The 19,547-nt window shown below is 41.8% G+C and overlaps 1 protein-coding gene across 7 annotated transcripts in view; it reads right to left on the reverse strand.

Annotated features, from left to right (window-relative positions):
* The window catches only part of ect2 (epithelial cell transforming 2), a 235,313-nt gene that overhangs the window by 60,714 nt on the left and 155,052 nt on the right, over positions 1–19,547 (reverse strand). For 5 of the 7 annotated variants that reach the window (XM_086047347.1, XM_086047345.1, XM_086047344.1 and 2 more), the window contains 2 exons: positions 16,302–16,380; positions 464–583 (listed from right to left, as the gene is read on the reverse strand). In XM_086047347.1, the coding sequence (XP_085903473.1) occupies positions 464–583; positions 16,302–16,380 (199 nt within the window). The remainder of the gene's footprint in view (positions 1–463; positions 584–16,301; positions 16,381–19,547) is intronic. The other 2 variants (XM_086047350.1, XM_086047346.1) reach the window with 2 other exon arrangements.

Genomic DNA, 19,547 nt, shown 5'->3' on the forward strand with positions numbered 1-19,547 from the left:
TATTGGCACAAAGCCATTTTGAGGAGGGTAGGCTTTTCCCTGGCACACAAAAAAATACAAATGTCCTGAATTGCTTTACGGCATACCCACTTCCTCCTTTCGCTATAAGGACGGCTCAGGATTTCACAGCACTACACGCTGGCACGCATGGGAAACGTGGTTGATTTTTGTCAAAACACGACCGCATTTGTCCACATGGCACCGCCATAATCAACAACTGACAATTGACTCGGTGTTGCTTTAAAAAACAAAAACATTTTTTTTTAGTTTAGGGCACCACAAACTAAATGCCAAAAAATTCCCTCCCAAAAATAAATACATAAATAAAATAAAAAATAGCCCACAAAGTACAGGAAAGACCACCCGACAGACTGAGAAATGACTACAATGGTTTTTTGTCCATACATAATAAATAAATAATGCATTTCAAAAGACCAGAACAAAAAATATAATAATAATTCACCTCCAAACAATCACTGAAGAGGAAGAGTGTGACATGTTCACCACGGTCGCATGGTTGGTTTCCGAGAGCAATTGTTTCCACTTTGTAAACCAGACTGCGGTGGGAGGATAGCAAGTTGGCCTGCAGAGAGAGGGATATGATATTGACAAAGTGAATGGACAATCAACAGAGTTAAGGTGAGAGATTTACAAATCAAGGTCTAGTTGTAAAATCAGTATATTCTTTGACAAAGACAGAGATCCTGATTTTTATTATATGCATAATGATAACCGCTCGAGATGTAACGATTCACAAATGACCTGATTCAATTTTTGATTTTCAGTTCCCAATTTTCGATTCTATTTTTTTAAACTCGCTACCATGCTTGTCTCTGTGGGCTATTGTGGTGCTGAAGCCATCCACAAACGCAATACGCAATGATGTTTGGTGCAAGCGTGTCAAGTAGGGCTGCCACAAACTATTACTTTGCTAGTTGAATAATCACCAACAGTAGTCGCGATTAGTCGACTAATCGGATCATATGTAAATGGCGGCAGTAGCTTACAGCTCGAATTCTTTAAGCCATTAAGCAAGAGAGCGCATAACCGCGTTTTTATCACTAGAGCTGAGAGCGCTGTTGCGTCATTCTACCTTTCAAGCGGCACAGCGGATACATCACTGTCCTTTTTTAATCCAATTCTCCGTCTCTTAATGCATCAGAATATACGCATGACGGTGTTGCGAGACCGCGGAGGATGTCGTGGAATTTTTTCGAGCCGTAGGTAGGCTAATGGCGGACGCCGTCGATCGCCGGGAGTTCTGATTAAAGTAAGTAAAGTAACGGCATTGCTGTATAGACAACGCGCACGACCAGTGGAACCAGTCGAACGTGATATGATATGGTTTGTAGACAATGACGATATTGATGTCTTTGTAACAGAGTAGAGGATGGTAATCACCACTCTATTTTTTTTAAGTTAAAATAGTCCTTCTCTTGCACTGACACGTTATTTTTACATCTTCGATTAAAACAGTAAATAATAAATTCTGCCTGTGTGAAAGCCACATGTCTAAGCTCTTTATTTCTTCTGGAATTATGTTCCTGTATGCTACAGGGGCTGAGATATTAATCATTTTGTAAGTGTTGAATTTCTGGGAGAACTTCAGGTTTTCAAGGGTAATTCCAAAGGTGACCTTAGGTTTTGGGCAGCTGGTGAGGAAGGCGCTTTAGGCCTTAATGGGTTAAATTATGCACAAAAGCCACGTTGGGGTACTTGCACAGTAGGATACTTGCACATAGGACAGCATCAAAGCATCAAAAATGTAGGTGTTTATGCCAGGCTTGATGTTTGTCCAAAATATGCATGAGTTTTCGCCTCGGTTTAGAATAGTCAAAAACAGCATCATTTTCCTTTGCAAATGGCACATCACCACGGTAACAGCATGCAACGAAAGAAAAAACGTTCAATAACTTTTCATTTTAAGCATGTTTAGATGAAACACTCAAAGTATGAAGACGATTGGATAAAATCTCTTGGAGGAGTTTGCTAAAATATGACCTCTACAAAAGGCTGCAAAACGTCAGCCAATTCCAAAATAACGTCAAAATGGCGGCCTTCCGGTAAGATTTAGCCTATGGATATAAGATACTTTTTTATAGGTCTTGGGTTGTTACAGATGTCTCCAAATTGTCACAGATCTAGGTAAAACGTAGAACCGGAAATGCTTCTTTAAAAATGTGTAGGGGGCACTAGAGAAAGAACAAGCACAAGAAATCTATAAAGTATTTATTTTAATGCCAGGTCTAATGTATAGGGTTGGGCACCGAGAACTGGACATCTAGTGGAACTGGGTCCATCATTCCGGTTCTCGGGGAACAGTTCAGATTTTAGACTGTTGGTGCTAAGTTTCGATTCCTAGTTAGCCGCGCGGAAGAGCTACGAACAAAGTATGACCGATAAAAAATTAATGAAAAAAAAAAAAAAAAAAACGGTCGTCTTGGTCAGCCCCTCCGCACGCTTCATAATGGCTGCCAACCGCGGGGCGCGGCGTGGCGATTCTGGGCATTCCCATGGACCTCCACAGCGGCGGCCGCCGCTGGGACACCACGGTGGCAGCAGTCGCCCTTCACGGGGTAGGTGATCCTGCCCCGGGCCAGCCCGGCTGGCTCATTTGGCCGATGCCTAGCCATAGAACTGATAAGATGCAGCTTATGACCCAAAAGTCCGAATCAGCTAAGTACGTCTAATGGCAACATTGAGCCAACAGGTTCAACACACAAATGCACATATCCAGCTAATAGGATATGCAGCTGCAGCATACACATAAATACTACACATACAGATATATCATCTGGTTACATAGACTGCTTGGATTAGAATTTCCTTGCTTGCCCTTAAAATGCAGCGTTGTGTTTGTCATATATTTTCTTTCTAAAGCAAGACAAGGTTAGCCAATCAATTGGTGTTCAGTAGCACACTTTCAATAACAGCTGCATTATTGTATTGTCTTGACCTTCTCAAAAATAAAGCTATTGTGAAAAATTATACTAAATAATAATGGGAAAAAAAAAATATATATATATATATATATAGTGCTATTGTGAAAAATTATACTAAATAATAATGGGAAAAAAAAAATATATATATATACTGGTTAGAAACAGCCGTTTGAATAATCCATAGTAAAGTTCACAAATATTAAAACGTTCATGAAATTGAAGAACAGAAAAGTGCATGTGATTTGTCCAAAAATAACTCATTTTTATTTTTGTTAGGAATCATAATTGAGAATCGTTAGGAACCGGAATTGAATCAAAGAACCGGAAACGGGAATCGTCCAAGTTCAAATGATGCTCAACCCTACTAATGTGTGTGCAACGTTTCACGAGTTTTCGCCCAGGTTTAGACCCTCAAAAACAACATCATTTGTATTTATAAACAGTGCATCGTCGTGTTATCAACGTGCGATAAAATAAAAACCTTTCAATAACTTTTCATCTTAAACATGTTTAGGTGAAACACTGAAAGTTTGAAAACAAACGGATAATATTTTTAGGAGGAGTTTGTTAAAATATGACCTATAAAAGGCCAATAGAGGTGCAGATTTCAAAATAAAGCCAAATGGCGGACTCCGTGTTGGATTTAGCACATGACTACAAAAGTCATCTTTGATGTCTTGGGCTGTTACATATGCCTCCCAGTTTTCACAGATGTATGTGAAACGTGGAACCGGGAACGCTTGGTGAAAAATGTGTAGGGGGAACAATGGAGCTATTTTGGGAAAATAGCACAAGAAATCTCTAAAATATTTATTTTCATGCAAGTTCTGATGTGTGTGCAAAGTTTCGTGAGTTTTCGCCCAGGTTTAGACCCTCCAAAACAGCATCAGTTTTCATGATATACAGCGCATTGCCACGACAACATCGTACAACAAAATAAAAAGATTTAAATAACTTTTCATCTTAAATATCTTTAGATTAAGCACGTAAAGTTTGAAGACGATCGGATAAATGCTCTAGGAAGAATTCGTTAAAATATGACTACTATGAAAGTCCCAAAAAGTTGCGACAATTTTAAAGTAAATTCAAAATGGTTGACTTCCTGTAAGGTTAAAAGCACATGGCTATAAAAGACGTTTTTGTTGGTCTTTGTAGGTCTGTTACATATACCGGCGAATTTTCATAGATGTAGGTGAAATGAACAACCCAAAATCCTTCGTTAAAGGGATGGTTGGGACGGGATGGCCATGTTTTCACTAAAAAGTTCATTTTATATATTTTTTAATCCGGAATATGAAAAAAGTTGTCATTTTCTATTTTATACAATAAATTTGGGAGAGATTAGGAAATAAGTGACTCCATGAATAAGGCCTCTTGTTAATTAGGCAAATGGCCGCGCCCCCAGTCGTTCTATCCTTGTTCAGTCGGAGTCACTGGAGGGACCGATTACAAACTCTCCATTGGAAATCATTGTATTTTCATTGCTTAAAACGTCCAAAAACGGTGGTCTATTGGCACCAAAATTGACCATTTTAACATATCAAAAGGATTAACCTCTCCATGGCTGATTTATACGAGAATGAGGAAATGTGGAAGTGAGCAGAGCTACATAGATTTATGCTGGGACAAGTGCACACTGCTTCTTTGCATGGCGAAAAAAAACAAAAAAACAAAAAAAAAAACACTGCTTCTTTGCTGATCACAGTTAGGACGAGCGAGGCATTTAACACCAGTCAGGATATTTACAGAGACTGAAGTGGGAATGAGTAGACATGCACATTTATTTGGATGAGGAATGGCCCCAGTTTTTCGACCTACTATACGCCATCCAATTCGGAAAGTAACAGCCAAAATGGTGTGTTCCAATGCAGCCACACTCGGCTGTGAAGTCGGATGGGCACATTCAAGACACCCCCGGTGTTCGATGAGGTCTTACCTCACTCTGACGCTACTTCACTCTCGCGGCTGCAAGCGGTGTCGGACAATGCATGTGACTGCTTGGGAGGCAACCACGCGTGTGAAGACAGTAAGGAGCTAATGTTGTTGGGCTAACGCCTTTTGTTTTAACGGCCTAAAGCTAGTTGTTGCTATTCGCTGTACCGTTATCCTACTGTTAGCCAGGGAGGAAAGGGGGGGAATAAAGATCCATGCTTGCCTGATTGCTTGCCTGCTGCCAGTTGCCGTCTGCCTCCTGAGAGTTGACACGAGTTGAGCGTAGCTAAATGTCCGAAATATAACCAGTGTGTGCATTCATGCTCTTGTCCGCTTCAGCCTGTGTAAGTAGAGAAGCGATCGCCGAGGTATTTTTGATTTTGTGGAGGTGATCATGATGCAATCACATTTTATATCAATGAATCAAAACTATTGTGCAGAACACTTTTATACTTTAACAGGTTGAAGTGGACAAGAGTAGTAATGTGCATTTGCATTTTGGTGGCGATCGGTCAGTCGGGTAAACCATTTACGGCGAGACTTGGCTGCAAAATTCTGATTTTGTTTATGTAGGAGATAAGATCGATGCCTAATTTGAATTGAATACTAATGAAACTTTGGCTAGTATCCTATGGTATGAATTTAAAGTGGTCATTGGAGGAGAAATCATCAGCCATAAAATTTCTAAATTGAGCCAAAAAAGAATAGTAATGGACAGTTTAGAAAAACTAATTAAAGAGTTATAAAGTAACCTTAATACAAATGATGATCCTGCTCATGAAAAAGACCTGCTCCTCATCAAAGCTGAATATAATACATTGTTAGATGATACATTGATAGTGGCCAATAGTCTTTTGTGGTTTAAAAGGGCCTATTATGATCAAGGCGTAAAGGCGGGGAAATTGTCATCATGGCAAGTTAGAAAAATGCAATCTGAAAGAACTACTAAAAGTATTACAACCTCATCAGGAAATGTATCTGTGGATCCATTGGACATCAATGATAGCTTTAGGGAATGTTATAATTTAAGAAGCAATTCAAATCACAAAAAGTGGTAAAATTTGTGGAAATGATGGCCTGCCTATTAAATTTTCTAAAACGCTTAAAGAAAGGTTACTTATCCCGCTATTGAATATGTTTAATGAATCGTTTCAAACCGGGATACTCTCACCCTCCTTACGACTACCAGTCATAACACTTATTTGGAAACCAGGGAAGCCTCCTACGGAAGGTTCCCCTTTTAGACCTATACGTTTAATGGGTTGTGATACTGAAATACTGTGCAAATTCTTAGCTAAGAGGTTGGAAAAACACATCCCATATTTGGTACATAATGACCAAAACAGTTTTGTACAGAGACGTCAAGGATTTCATAATATAAGGCGAGTCCTGAATATCATACATGAAAAGTGTGGTGCTGAGGACACAGCACTGTTGTCGCTAGATGCCAGGCAGACCTTTGATAGAATAGAATGTCAATATTTATTTAGTCTACTGCCGAAATATGGACTTAGTGTTCACTTCCTAAAACTGTAAAACTGTTATATATTGACCCGATGGCTAGTATACTAACTAATAATCTTGACTCAAAGTCAATTGCATTAGAACGTTCTACCCGACAGGGATGTCCCTTTTAACCTATGTTGTTTATTCCTGCCATAGAGCCATTGGCGATGGCGGTTAGAACGCATGCTAGTATAAAAGGGATTCATCTTGGAGGGCAGGACCATAAAATATCATTATATACTAATGATGTGATTCTCTTCTTAACAGACGTACGCAATAGCATCCCAAATCTTATTAATTATAAAGTCATATTTGGACAATTTCCTGGCTACGTTATTAATAACTCAAAAACATCACTTTAGGTTTACTTTAGGTTTACTTATCTCGGTGTATGAATAACACCTTCAATTAAAACTGTAGTCCCTTCCAATTATTAGGAGTCTGGAGGGGCCTGAAGACCATCTCAGGCCACGGACAACCCAAGACCCGGACTGGGGGGGACCTGCAGTGGGCAAATGAGCTGAACCTCTTTTTCAATAGGTTCGATCAGATGCCTGCCTCCACTCAGTCTCTCCTGCTGCAGCCTCCACCTACTCCTCCTGCTGGGCATGTCACCCCCTCCCCCCTTTTCTCCACAGTCTCCAGCTCCCAGCTACACCAGATAGCCACCACTCCCTCCTGCCCAGCCTCGGCCTTCACAACATCTCAGGTGAGGAACCAGCTGAAGAAGATGAAGGCGAGGAAGGCAGCGGGTCCAGATGGCATCAGCCCCCAGCTCCTTAAATCCTGCGCAGACCAGCTGTGTGGAATTGTCCAGCACATGTTCAACCTGAGCCTGAAGCTGGGCAGGGTCCCCCAGCTATGGAAAACATCCTGCCTGGTCCCGGTGCCAAAGACCCCCCACCCGAAGGAGCTCAACAGCTTCAGACCAGTGGCGCTGACGTCTCACCTGATGAAGACCCTGGAGAGACTGGTCCTTGTCCACCTGCGCCCCCTGGTGAGCTCCTCAATGGACCCACTCCAGTTCGCATATCAGCCTGGCATCAGTGTGGATGATGCCATAATCTACCTCCTCCACACTTCACTCTCCCACCTGGAGAAGGCGGGGAGCACTGTGAGGATCATGTTCTTTGATTTCTCCAGTGCTTTCAACACCATCCAGCCCACCCTACTGGGAGACAAGCTGGAGCGGGCGGGGGTGGCCCACCACTTCACCACATGGATTCAAGACTACCTCACAAACCGGCCACAGTATGTGAGGACACAGGACTGTGTGTCTGACGTGCTCCTCTGTAGCACGGGGGCCCCACAGGGAACTGTCTTGGCTCCCTTCCTGTTCACCCTCTACACCTCGGACTTCAACTACAACACCCCTACCTGTCACCTGCAGAAGTTCTCTGACGACTCTGCGATTGTCGGCCTCATCACAGGCGGAGATGATCGGGAGTACAGAGAACTTACTCAGGGTTTTGTGGACTGGTGCCAGCAGAACCGCCTCCTGATCAATGCGGGAAAATCCAAAGAAATGGTGGTGGATTTCGGTAGGCGCCAGCACTCTTCACCTGCACCAGTGAATATCCAGGGAACAGATGTTGAGAGAGTCTCAACCTGGGTGTTCATCTGAACAATAAACTGGACTGGCGCGACAACACAGACGCCCTCTATAGGAAGAGTCAGAGCAGACTCTTCCTACTCAGGAGACTGAGGTCTTTTGGGGTTCAGGGGACACTCCTCAGGAACTTTTATGACTCGGTGGTTGCATCGGTCATCTTCCAGGGAGTGGTCGCCTGGGCAGGCGGCGTCTCGGCCCGGGACAAGAAGCGGCTGGACAAACTGGTCAGGAGGGCCGGCTCTGTCCTGGGCTGCTCCCTGGACTCTGTGGACTCGGTGGGGGACAGGAGGATGTTGGCCAAGCTGTCATCAATGCTTGACAACCCGGACCACCCCCTCCAGGGCACCCTAACAGCACTCCACAGCTCCTTCAGTGACAGACTGTTACACCCTCGCTGTGCAAAGGAGAGATTTCGCCGTTCCTTCCTGCCTGCTGCTGTCAGACTCTTTAGCAAGAACATTGTGTAGTCTCTACAAACTGGCGGACATTAGTGCAATTGTGCAGTCCTGCACCTGAGCTCATATCGTGCAATACCCAATATTCCCCACTACTGTAATACCGTGCAATACTCAACATTCCCCACTACTGTTAGTCTAGTTTTATTTTTATCCAATACTGTCCCTTACATTTCACTACAGCACTGCAGCACTGTCACTTACTTAGAGTATTTTTTCCTCTGTACTATGTACAGGCCGAAATGAGTGTTCCCCATACTTTTTATGTAGATGTAGGTTGGTGTGTATATACATGTGTATATACACATGTTACTGCATATATTTACATGGGTTTGATCCTAAATGTTTGCCGTCAATGTTATACATTAATGGCCACATTATGCCGCCGTCCCTGTGTGACCTATACCTTTGCTGCTCTAACAATGAAAATTTCCCCACTGTGGGATCAATAAAGGCATTCTTATCTTATCTTATCTTAACACAATGCAAGAGTACACTCTAGTGGAACAAAACGGAAAAAGTATGGAAATAAACGGACAGTCAAAACAAAATGAAACGCAATCTCAGTTACCAACTATTCTTCAGGTGCCTGGAGACCTTATGAAACATTAAGAGCAAACAACTGAGATTACAGCTGCTTTAATGAACCAACAGCGCACAATGACACTCCCACCAACAGACATTCCTATTTTTGATGGTGATCCTCTGCACTACAGAACTTTCATAAAAGCATTTGAACAAGGAGTAGAAAGTAAAGCAATTGCGGCGGACAGTTTGTATTTGGAGCAATTCACCCGAGGTCAACCTCAGGAACTAGTGCCAAATTGTCAACACTTGGCTTGAGATCGTGATCATTTTTTAAAATCCTTACAAAATTGCCACTGCATAAGTGTCAGTAAGGCTCTGTCATGGCAAACAATAAGATCAGATGACACAAAGGCACTTCAGAGCTACGCCCTATTTCTGTGCGGCTATTGTAACATCATGGAAGAGCTGGAGTATGTGCAGGAACTGAACATGCCTGTGAACATGAGGGCAATATTGGCCAAATTGCCCTCTAAATTAAGATAATGCTGGCGTGCAAGGCTCATGACATTATGGAGTCCACAGGATACAGAGCTGGATTTGGTGATATGGTTCAATTCATTGAGAAGCATGTCAGAATTCTTTCAGACCCCTTCTTTGGAGATCTACATGACTTCATCCCTAACTCAACATCATTAAGTCGAGGAAAGTCAGTGACAGAGTGAAGAGGAACGTAGTGGCCATTATAGTGACTGTGGCAGGCCCTCACAATGAAGTTAAGCAGCCACACTCATCCAAAGATAACAAAAATGGCCGCTGTGTTTGCTGCTCAATGGAACACTTGCTGGAAAACTGTAAGCAGTTTAAAAGGAAGAGACATATGGACAAAGTGTTTTTATTGACGAAAAGAGGATTATGTTTTGGCTGTCTTCATTAAGGCCATATTAGCCGTGCCTGTGGTGCAAGATTGAAAGGTGAAATTTGCAAGCAATACCACCCAACAGTGTGACAAATAAATCGATAGACAACTGCTCAACTGCTGTCAAGGGGGATTGTGTGATCTCAATTTATGCCTTCTTGGATCCGGGAAGCACCGGATCATTTTGCTCCGAACAGTTGATGCATCGCTTAAGCCTCCCTGGAAAAAGGAGAACTCAAGTCCTGTTACGAACAATGGGTCAAACAAAGATGAGTCCAGCCTTTTCGCTGTTCAACCTTCAGGTGGCTGGCCTGGAAGGCTCATAGTTCTATCTCCTCCCTGAAGTTATTACACAAAAACAAATGCCAGTCACTACAGATGATATGGTAACATCTTGAGATCTTTTTGAAATTGCCACATTTTACAAGTGTACATATGCCATCCATTCAGGCTGAGGTTGACCTGTTGATCGGTATCAATGCACCTAACCTGCTGGAGCCATGGGCGGTTATTAACAGCCAAGGAAATGGTCCGTATGCTGTCAAAACTGTGCTCGGCTGGGTGGTTAATGCCCGACTGTATGGGAGTAGTAAGTTGGAACCTTCTCCTATATCAGTAAACAGAATTGGTGTCAGCAGGTTGGAGGAGCTGCTGATGAAACAGTATAACCGTGATTTATGTGAGAAACATATGTAAAAACGAAATGTCAAGAGAAGACCAAAGGTTTCTCAGCATACTGAAAACATCTGCGAAGTTATAGGATGGACAATATGCTGTGAATTTACCTTTTAAGAAGATAGATGTCTACTTACCAAACAACTTTGCTGTGGCCCAACATAGGTTACAAGGTCTGAAGAAAAAATTTAAGTTCAATCAGCAATTCCATCAAGAATATGTGGACTATATGAACAATGCAATTGCTTGTAATTATGCAGAACAAGTACCTGTAAATGAAAGAGACCTTGATTCGGGGAAAGTTTGGTATATTCCCCATCCTGGTGTGCATCATCCTAGAAAAGGAACAATGCGTGTTGCGTTTGACTGCGGCGCCACTTTCAAAGGTGGGTCCCTGAACACTGAGTTGCTGCAAGGGCCCAATCTCACAAGCACATTGTGGGTGTCCTCGTGAGGTTCAGACAACAGCCAATAAGCTTCATGGGAGACATTCAAGCTATGTTCCATCAGGTCCTTGTGACAGAAGAGAATCTGACTTTTTAATTTTTTGTGGTGGCCGAATGCCCAAGATAATCAGTACAAATTCCCAGCCGTTGTTATAGAAACTGTCCAACGGAACTTTTATGTTGATGATTGCCAGAAGAGCTCAGCCACAGCTATGGAAGCTATCCAGCTGATACAGGGTCTCATTGCGCTCTGTCAACAGGGAGGCTTTGCTTTAGAAAAGTGGATAAGCAACAGTCGTGTTTTTCTGCAAGCCATCTCTGAAGAGTGGAGAGCCAAGGAGCTGAAGATGTTGGACTTGGACACTGACAAGCTTCCAGTGGAAATAGCGGTTGGACTTCAGTGGTGTGTGGAAACTGATGCGTTCAACTTTGGAATGGAAACGAAGCATCAGACTCTGACCAGGCGTGGGGTGCTATCAGTCAACAGTTCTGTTTACGACCTGCCGGGGTTCCTGGCGCCAGTGACCGTGCAGGGCAAAATAATGCAACAGAAGCTGTGCAAAAGGGGCTGTAACTGGGATGATCCTTTGCCACCAGGCATTTTAAAGCAATGGAGAAGGTGGTTAGAGGACTAGCTGCATTCAATGTTAACCGATTTATCAGACCAGCAAGTTCTGGAGGCATAAAACAAGCGCAATTGCACCGTTTTTCAGACGCCAGCGAAGGAGGCTATGGAACAGTCACATATGTTTGTCTGGTGAGTGAGGAAAACCAAATTCACATTGCCTTTCTCCTTGGCAAGGGCAGAGTAACGCCCTGAAAGACTGTGACCATTTCCCGACTTGAGCTGTCTGCAGCTGTTCTCGCTGTGAAGGTGGACGCTATCATTAAAGCTGAGCTTGTAATGAACGTCCAAAAACCTGTGTTTTGGACTGACAGCACATCTGTGCGAAGTATGTTAACAATGAAGATAGGAGTTTTTATACCTTTGTTGCAAATAGAGTTGCCACAATAAGAGATTTGTCTGAGCCTGCACAATGGAGAGATGTTGGTACAAAGGAGAATCCACCTGATTATATGTCTCCAGTAGGTGTGTACGGTTCACGTGGGTGTATTCATACGTTTAGGTATGGCATGTTCGGTTCGGTCCACCTTGCGTACCGTTTCTGATCAGTTTTTATTAATAGCGTAAGCTTACACACGAGCACTATAGACTGTTGCACGCGATAGAGGAGAGCAGCGGCACTAAAGAGGAGCAAACGCATACGCAAACAAGCCAAAGCTCGAAGGTCCCCCTGAACACTGCGGTCTCCTGTTTGGGAACATTCTGGCTTTCCTGTTAAAATCGCCGATGGGGAAAGGAATGTGGATAAGTCCCAAAGTTGTGTGCCGACACTGCTACATGAGATCGAAGGATATGCTGTAGGTAGCATGTCTAACAAAAACACTTAAAACGACATCAACCGACTTTGAATGTTTCTTAGACGAGGAAGCAAGCAGTCTTTTTAGCCAAAAACAAAGTACCGGTACAACAGCACTCTCCTTCGTTCTCCACTGGTCCTCTCACTAGCCGTACGATGCATTCAGGAACCTCGGAGACATCCCAACTCAGCATAACACAAATCCAACCACAACACAGATAACCAAATTCGTTACAACATGCTGTTGAACATTCAAAGATTTTAATGCCTAAAAAGTGTAAATAATAAATAAAACATAAAGACTTTAGAGTTGCTATATTTCATTATAAAAAGAGTTTTAATATATAAATTAGCAATAATTGTAACTATTATTGTATATATTTTTTTCATCACAAAAAGTGTATATGTGTACTGTAATGACAACTTGTCTTTAACTTGAATACTTAGATGTGTCACAGTCATAGGCTGTTGCTGCTGAGTGTTAAAAGATTTCAGTGTCTTAATTTACAAAATTAAGAGATCTTTAAGATTAAAAGATGAATTGGTGTTCAGTAGCATGTTTTCAGTAACAGCTGTATTCTTGTATTGTCTTGAACTTCTAAAAAATAAAGCTCTTGTGATATAATACTAAATCATAATACAAAAAATGTATTAAAATATATTGGTTAAAAACAGCCCTTTAAATAATCCATGCTAAATTTCACAAATAGTAAAAATGCATGAAATTGAAGAAAACAGAAGTTCATGTGATTTGTCCAAAAATAAATCTTTTTTTGTTTTGTTAAGAATCAGAATCGAGAATTGTTAGGAACAGGAATCGAATCAAAGAACCGGAATCGGAACCGGAATCATCCAAATTCAAATGATGCCCAACCCTACTGTCTGGTATGTATTACTGTAACACATGATTGATTTAGTTGCCAATTAATATTTTAATTTTTATAGTAATTTGGGGATTGCATATATTATTTGGTATGTATTGTTTTTCTAAAATACTGCAATATTGTTTTGTGAGCCAGAAGAAATATATCACGTCAAACCTATATTGGAACCCGCCATACCACGGTCTCCGAAGATAAGGAAGAACAACTTTTAAGGGTTACACTACCAAACACGTTCGTCACTATCGCCGGGGCAGGGGGACTTAGCCTTGTGTCAGTCGAGCAATTCATCCTCATCGTCTATATTTTGAAGCAGATGTAACACCTCTTCTACTCTAAAGCTTTTTTTTTTTTAATATACATGTATAGATCGTGGCGACGAGCAGCCTTGATCAATGCAGTCGCTGGTTGCTATGGAAACCTTAACCACACGATAAACAATTGACGGCGTCAAAAGGGGGTTGGGTTAACGCCGATAACGCGCTAAACTGACAGCCCTATGTTATATACCGTATTTTCACGCCTATAAGGCGCTCTTAAAAGTCTAAAATGTTCTCCAAAATGGACAGTGCACCTTATAATGTGGTGCGGCTTATGTGTGCACCCAGTTCCAATATCTGTGAATGTTATGTGACTTTGTTGAGCGCTGCGTTTGACTGACTGGGAGCATTTGCTGCCAGTCACTGGTTATATAGAGAAAGGCGGACGTGAGTAAGGGCACCATGCGGACGTTAAAGGGAGAAGGGTGAGCGTGACAGAGGACGCTAAAGGCATGCCCCAGTAGGTATATAGTGCCGGTATATGCATTTATTGTGCATAACAACATTGAAAATGGCACCCACGAAGAGACACGCCAACGAAGCACAGTTCAAACCGCAAGCTATTTTCAAAGTCTCGTAGATTTGAGTTTTTCCGACTCCAAGTGTCTCCTGGATGTTTTTTTACTTTGTGTCCAGCTTCGCTTAATCGGATACATTTCACTCTTTCTTCCACGGTCATTACCGTTCTTCTTCATTTGGACGCCATGAACTACAGACGAACATGGAAATGAATTAATTTCAAATCTTTTGCAATTTCAGAATAACGCATGCAAAAGAAGTAACTTACATGTCGCCGTTTTGGATCCGATGATGGCGGAGCGGTCTAAGTTTATCCGTAGTATAGAGCGGGGACTGTTTGAGTTTGAGCAACTGCGGGCTTCGCTATTGGTTCCGGGTTCCGGATAGCAGAACTTCCGTTGTCAGGAATCGATTGTTAATGTAATATATGAGTAGAAAGTTTAATGCATACTTTGTTTTTCCAAGTGAGGGAATATCCGTTTGACAGAGGTCCGTAGGTGGGAATACTTACTGTACACGCAGCTGGGTAAGTACGTGAGTAAGTGGCGCGTTTGAAGCGTGTCCACAGCCGGTTTGAATAGTAAGTTAGCCAGCTAATTGTCTTTAAATAAACTTCTTCCGTTAGCATTTTTCCCGTGGGGGCATCATGCACTTATCTTTTTTAATTTTTTTTGGAGGGGCGGGGTCGGAACGGGGCGGGGGCCGTTTATAAATATGGCCGGGGGGTCGTGGCTGGAAGGGTACCCAGGTCAAGGGTGGAGGGTTGTGGCCGGATGGGCAAAAAAGTGTCAAGTGCCCAGCTCTGCGGTGCGCCTTATGCATGTGTTAAATCCATAAATAGCACCCGTAACTGAGACTGCGCCTTTTAATACAATGTGCCTTTTGGTCGCGAAAATATGTTATATATAATGTGTGGAAAAAGCAATTAAGATATCGTAGGTTATATATATATATATGTGTATATATATATATATATATATATATATATATATATATATATATTGTTCACAAACCAGTCTAAATCTGTGATAGTGAGCACTTCTTTGCTGAGAAAATCCATCCCACCTCACAGGTGTGCCATATCAAGGTGCTGATTATACACCATGATTAGCGCACAGGTGTGCCTTAGACTGCCCACAATAAAAGGCCACTCTGAAAGGTACAGTATCGTTTTTGGTTTGTTTGTTTCTGGGGACTCAGAAAACTATTCAGTACAAACAGGTTTCGGAGTCCCCAGACACACAAAAATGAAACAAAACTGCACTTGTCGAATTCTTTTGGAATTACCGGTATGTTTCTATCTGCTACAGGGACTGAAGCATCAATTATTTTGTAGTTGTTGAATTTCTGGGAAAACTTCAGGTTTTAGAGGGTGCTTCTAAAGTTGCCCTTAAGTTTTAGAGGGATGTTTGTCCAGGCACTTTAAGCCTTAATGGGTTAAGACCGCAAAATCGCGACTGTGCCTCTGACGTCACTTCGTCTCATAGACCAAAATCTATGCTGAGATATTTGTCTAAAATCTGACGTTTTTGATGTACTAAGCAAGTTAGTTATAGAATATGCTAAAATGAAATATAAGTTCCTCCTAATATTTATTTAATTTCATTGTTTTCATTAAAAGAAGGCTTGATATCCAAGAACAGTGAAATATTGTATGAGTATTTTTGTATCTATTGATAGTTTCATAGTATTAATTCAACTCTGCATAGTGTATAGTTTTTGGCTTCATTCAAAAATGCAATAAACATTTCCAGCTTTACAGTATCACTTTCAATTTAAGTTGCAACATCATTTATAAACATGTCAGGAATGTTGGTATAAGCTGCAAAGTTTAATAAATGTTGAATGTTCTATCAACTTGGTCTTTATTATTAAACTGTACATAACTGAAAGATTTTGAGCTGTAAACTAATGTTGGTTATTCTAAGAACAGCTGTTTGCTGGTGTGATATGCCGCGAATACTGTTAGTGATTAGTTGACTAGCAAAATAATTGTTTGTGGCAGCCCTACTGCTCATTCACACACAGCAATGATGCAACATGAAGCATAATTGGGAGAACCGTAACTTACAGAGTCAAGTTTGTGTTTTTAAAATAGCAGTAGTATGTAAAAAGAAAAAAAAAAAGTGGCAATAAACTCAGACTTACAGGACATCCGTCAACTTCATAAACAACATCAAAGATCTGCTTCTGACCATCTGTCTTCCTCTTGTCCTCGTTAATGTGACTGGTGGAAAGTACAGTACAGTTACTAATATGATGGAATATAGTGCTAACATGATACCAAAATTCTGACATGGATACTAAACAGCACATGTAAAAAGTGTCTTGATACCCAGGGGTGCCCAATTTGTTTTCATGCTGTACTCGCATGAGTACCAAAGATTGTCTTTGGTACTCACTAGTGGTCCAACGGATCACAGAAGTCACGGTTCAGATCGGTCACGGATTTTGAGTCACAGATCGGATCGTTTTTTTGTATGAGAAAAAAAAAAAAAAAAACTAAATAGAAATGTGTCTGCATTTATTTTATAAAATGCTTTTGCCCATAACAAAAAAAAAAATCAACTCCCAATGTCTAATATGGCCGTTTAGGATTTAAGAACACAATTTAACGCAATTTTGTAATGTGTACAGTGTATACATTTCAAGATATCCTGCCAGACATTTTGAGCAGAATGTTTTCTTACAATTATTAGGCAAACGTGTTGTTATAAATTGAATGAAGACAAAGTTTTATTTTTATTTTTTTTTTCCATGATGAAAAAGACTTTAAGTGCAATTTAAGGCACTTTTCTTAAAACATGGACAGCACATTACAAAGTAATCTAGGTCCACAATATAGAAAAAGAAGTTTAAAAAAAGTTAAACGTTAATCAAGCCAATGAGAAGCTGTTGAACTACCAGCTAATGATAACAGCCGCTAGCCACTAACGCCGGAGACTTGTGCCATATCATACAATGACAGTGTAATTAACCAGCGGTTTGTTCGTGTCCTAAATTAGCGACTGAATATGATTTCGAGACTGTTTGTCTTGTGTTGGTAGCAAGCGTTAAAACTGCCGATACGTCGAAAACGGAAGTCAAGGTAGCCGTCACGCCACCACGCGGGACAACTTCAAAGTAAAAGTTCACTAAGGCTATTGCAGTGGCATTAATAATGATGCAATACAATACAATACAATACAATTTTATTCATGTAGCGCATTTCATAACACCTAGGGCTGTAACAAAGCACTTTACAATTCAATAAATAAAACAAAAACAAAAGGCTGTTGCACATTTATTATTAAATATTGTGTATTATGTATTGTTTGGTAAGCTTTATTTTGAAGTTAGCCTTTGTGGAGACAAGAGTGTTCGTTGAATATGTTTGCAAAACGCTCTTGTACATGCAACTTATCTTTGATCTTGGGTATTCAACTTCCTCAGCTGAATGCGGACTAATCACGTTGCCTTATTGTGAACGAGCACAGTTTTTTTCACCAACTACTCTATGGATCGTGCCCATCCTGAACCGATTCTTGATCCTTACCAATAAAAGTGATTCGTTGCACTGCACCACTAGTGTGTACAGGTACGCAAATGACGGTACGCATCAGTGATTTCTGTTGTGCATGCGTACCTATGTACCAGTTATGTGCACCCCTGTTGATAACTTAAACAGCAATAAAAACAGTGGAATCATGAATGACAAATCATGGCCTTCAACATTCAAAGTCAAAATAACATTAAGAAGTTAGAAGATAATGAATGAAAATGCAGATGCTCCTTTTTGATAAAGTTAAATACAACTACACACAGAATGGGGATGAGAAAGATTTCTGACAGTGCTATATGACCCCCTAACTCCTGTGTAGCGCCGTGCATGTCGGGGACTTGCAAATATGGCATGAGAGAAACTTGCATGTGAGCTGCTCATTTCCTTAATCTGTCATAAGTGAGCGATGGAGAGGTTGATAGTGGTATTTTCAGAGGTTGAAGTAGAGATTTCCACATAAATTTTGGTGACGATTGGCGCTGTACATACTGTCGTTTTTGGACATTATGTACAATGATTGTGAATGGACAAATTGTGTCTGGTTCCTCCACTGACTCCCACAAATGGGACAAGGGCATTTCCAACAACACATAGTCGGGCTCACCTCGACACATCGCTCTGATACCAGTCCTCTTGAGAGGGGTTGGATTCTCTTCCTTCATGGGGTAGCCCATGTAGAGAGGCGCCGAGCAGGTGTGGGCATACTTATTGCCCCCCACCTTCGGGTTGGGGGGACGGGTCTTTACTATTTGTGGTTATGCACCAATCAACAGTTCAGAGTACCCAGCCTTTGTGAAGTCCTTGTAGGAGGGGTGCAGAAGAGCACTCCCGCCGGGGACTTCATCGTTTCATTGGGGGACTTCAATGCTTATGTGGGCAATGACAGTGAGACCTGGAACGGTGTGATCAGAACCCAACCAGTGTTCTGGTATTGGACTTCTGTGCTTGTCAAGAATCAACTATAATAAACAACATGTTCAGACATAAGGATCATGTGCACTTGGCACCAGGATGATCTAGGCCACAGCAAAATAATTGACTTTGTGGTCGTTTCATTGGACTTGCAATCGCATGTCTTGGACACTTGAGTGCAGAGAGGGGTGGAGCGGTAATCCGATGGTTCCGATGGTGGGGAAAGATGCCGGTCCTTGCAGACCCATTGATTATTATTATTGTGTGGTTGGTATTGTTTTATAGGTAGCGTGAGGGTCTGCTGGAAACGTCTGGCAGAGTGACCTGTCTGAAGGAGTTTCAACTCCCACCTCTGGCAGGACTTTACCCAGGTCCCAGGGGAGGTGGGGAACATTGAGGAAGAGAAGACCATGTTGTGCGCCTCCATTGTTGAGGCGCCAACCGGAGCTGTGGCCCTAAGGTGGTCAGTGCCTGTTTTGGCAGCAATCCCCGAAACTATTGATGAGCAGCAACAGAACGAAGGCTGTTAAGATGAAAAATAACTCCATTCGGGTCCAGCTGATGGGTACTCGCTAACCAACCATAATGCAGCTTTGGCGATCGCAAAGGCAAAAACATCGGGCATGGGGGGAATTTGGTGAGGCCATCAAAAACAACTTCTGGACAGCTTTGAAGAAATTCTGGACTACCATCCGGCATCTCAGAAGGGGAAAGCAGTGCACTGTGTATACTTGACATGGGGCGCTGCTGACTTTGACTCGGGACAATGTGAGTTGGTGGGGGGAATGCTTTGAAGAAATCAGTTCAACAAACACACCTTCCTTTGAAGAAGCAGAGTCTGGAGACTCTGAGGTGGGCCCTCTTATCTCTGGGGTTGAAGTCACAGAGGTTGTTAAAAAGCTCCTCATGGTAAGGCCCGGTTGATGAGATTCACCCATTGT

Source organism: Filicampus tigris, chromosome 12 (assembly GCF_054856515.1).
Source record: "Filicampus tigris isolate MCC_2025a chromosome 12, RoL_Ftig_1.0, whole genome shotgun sequence".
Lineage (NCBI taxonomy): Eukaryota > Metazoa > Chordata > Actinopteri > Syngnathiformes > Syngnathidae > Filicampus > Filicampus tigris.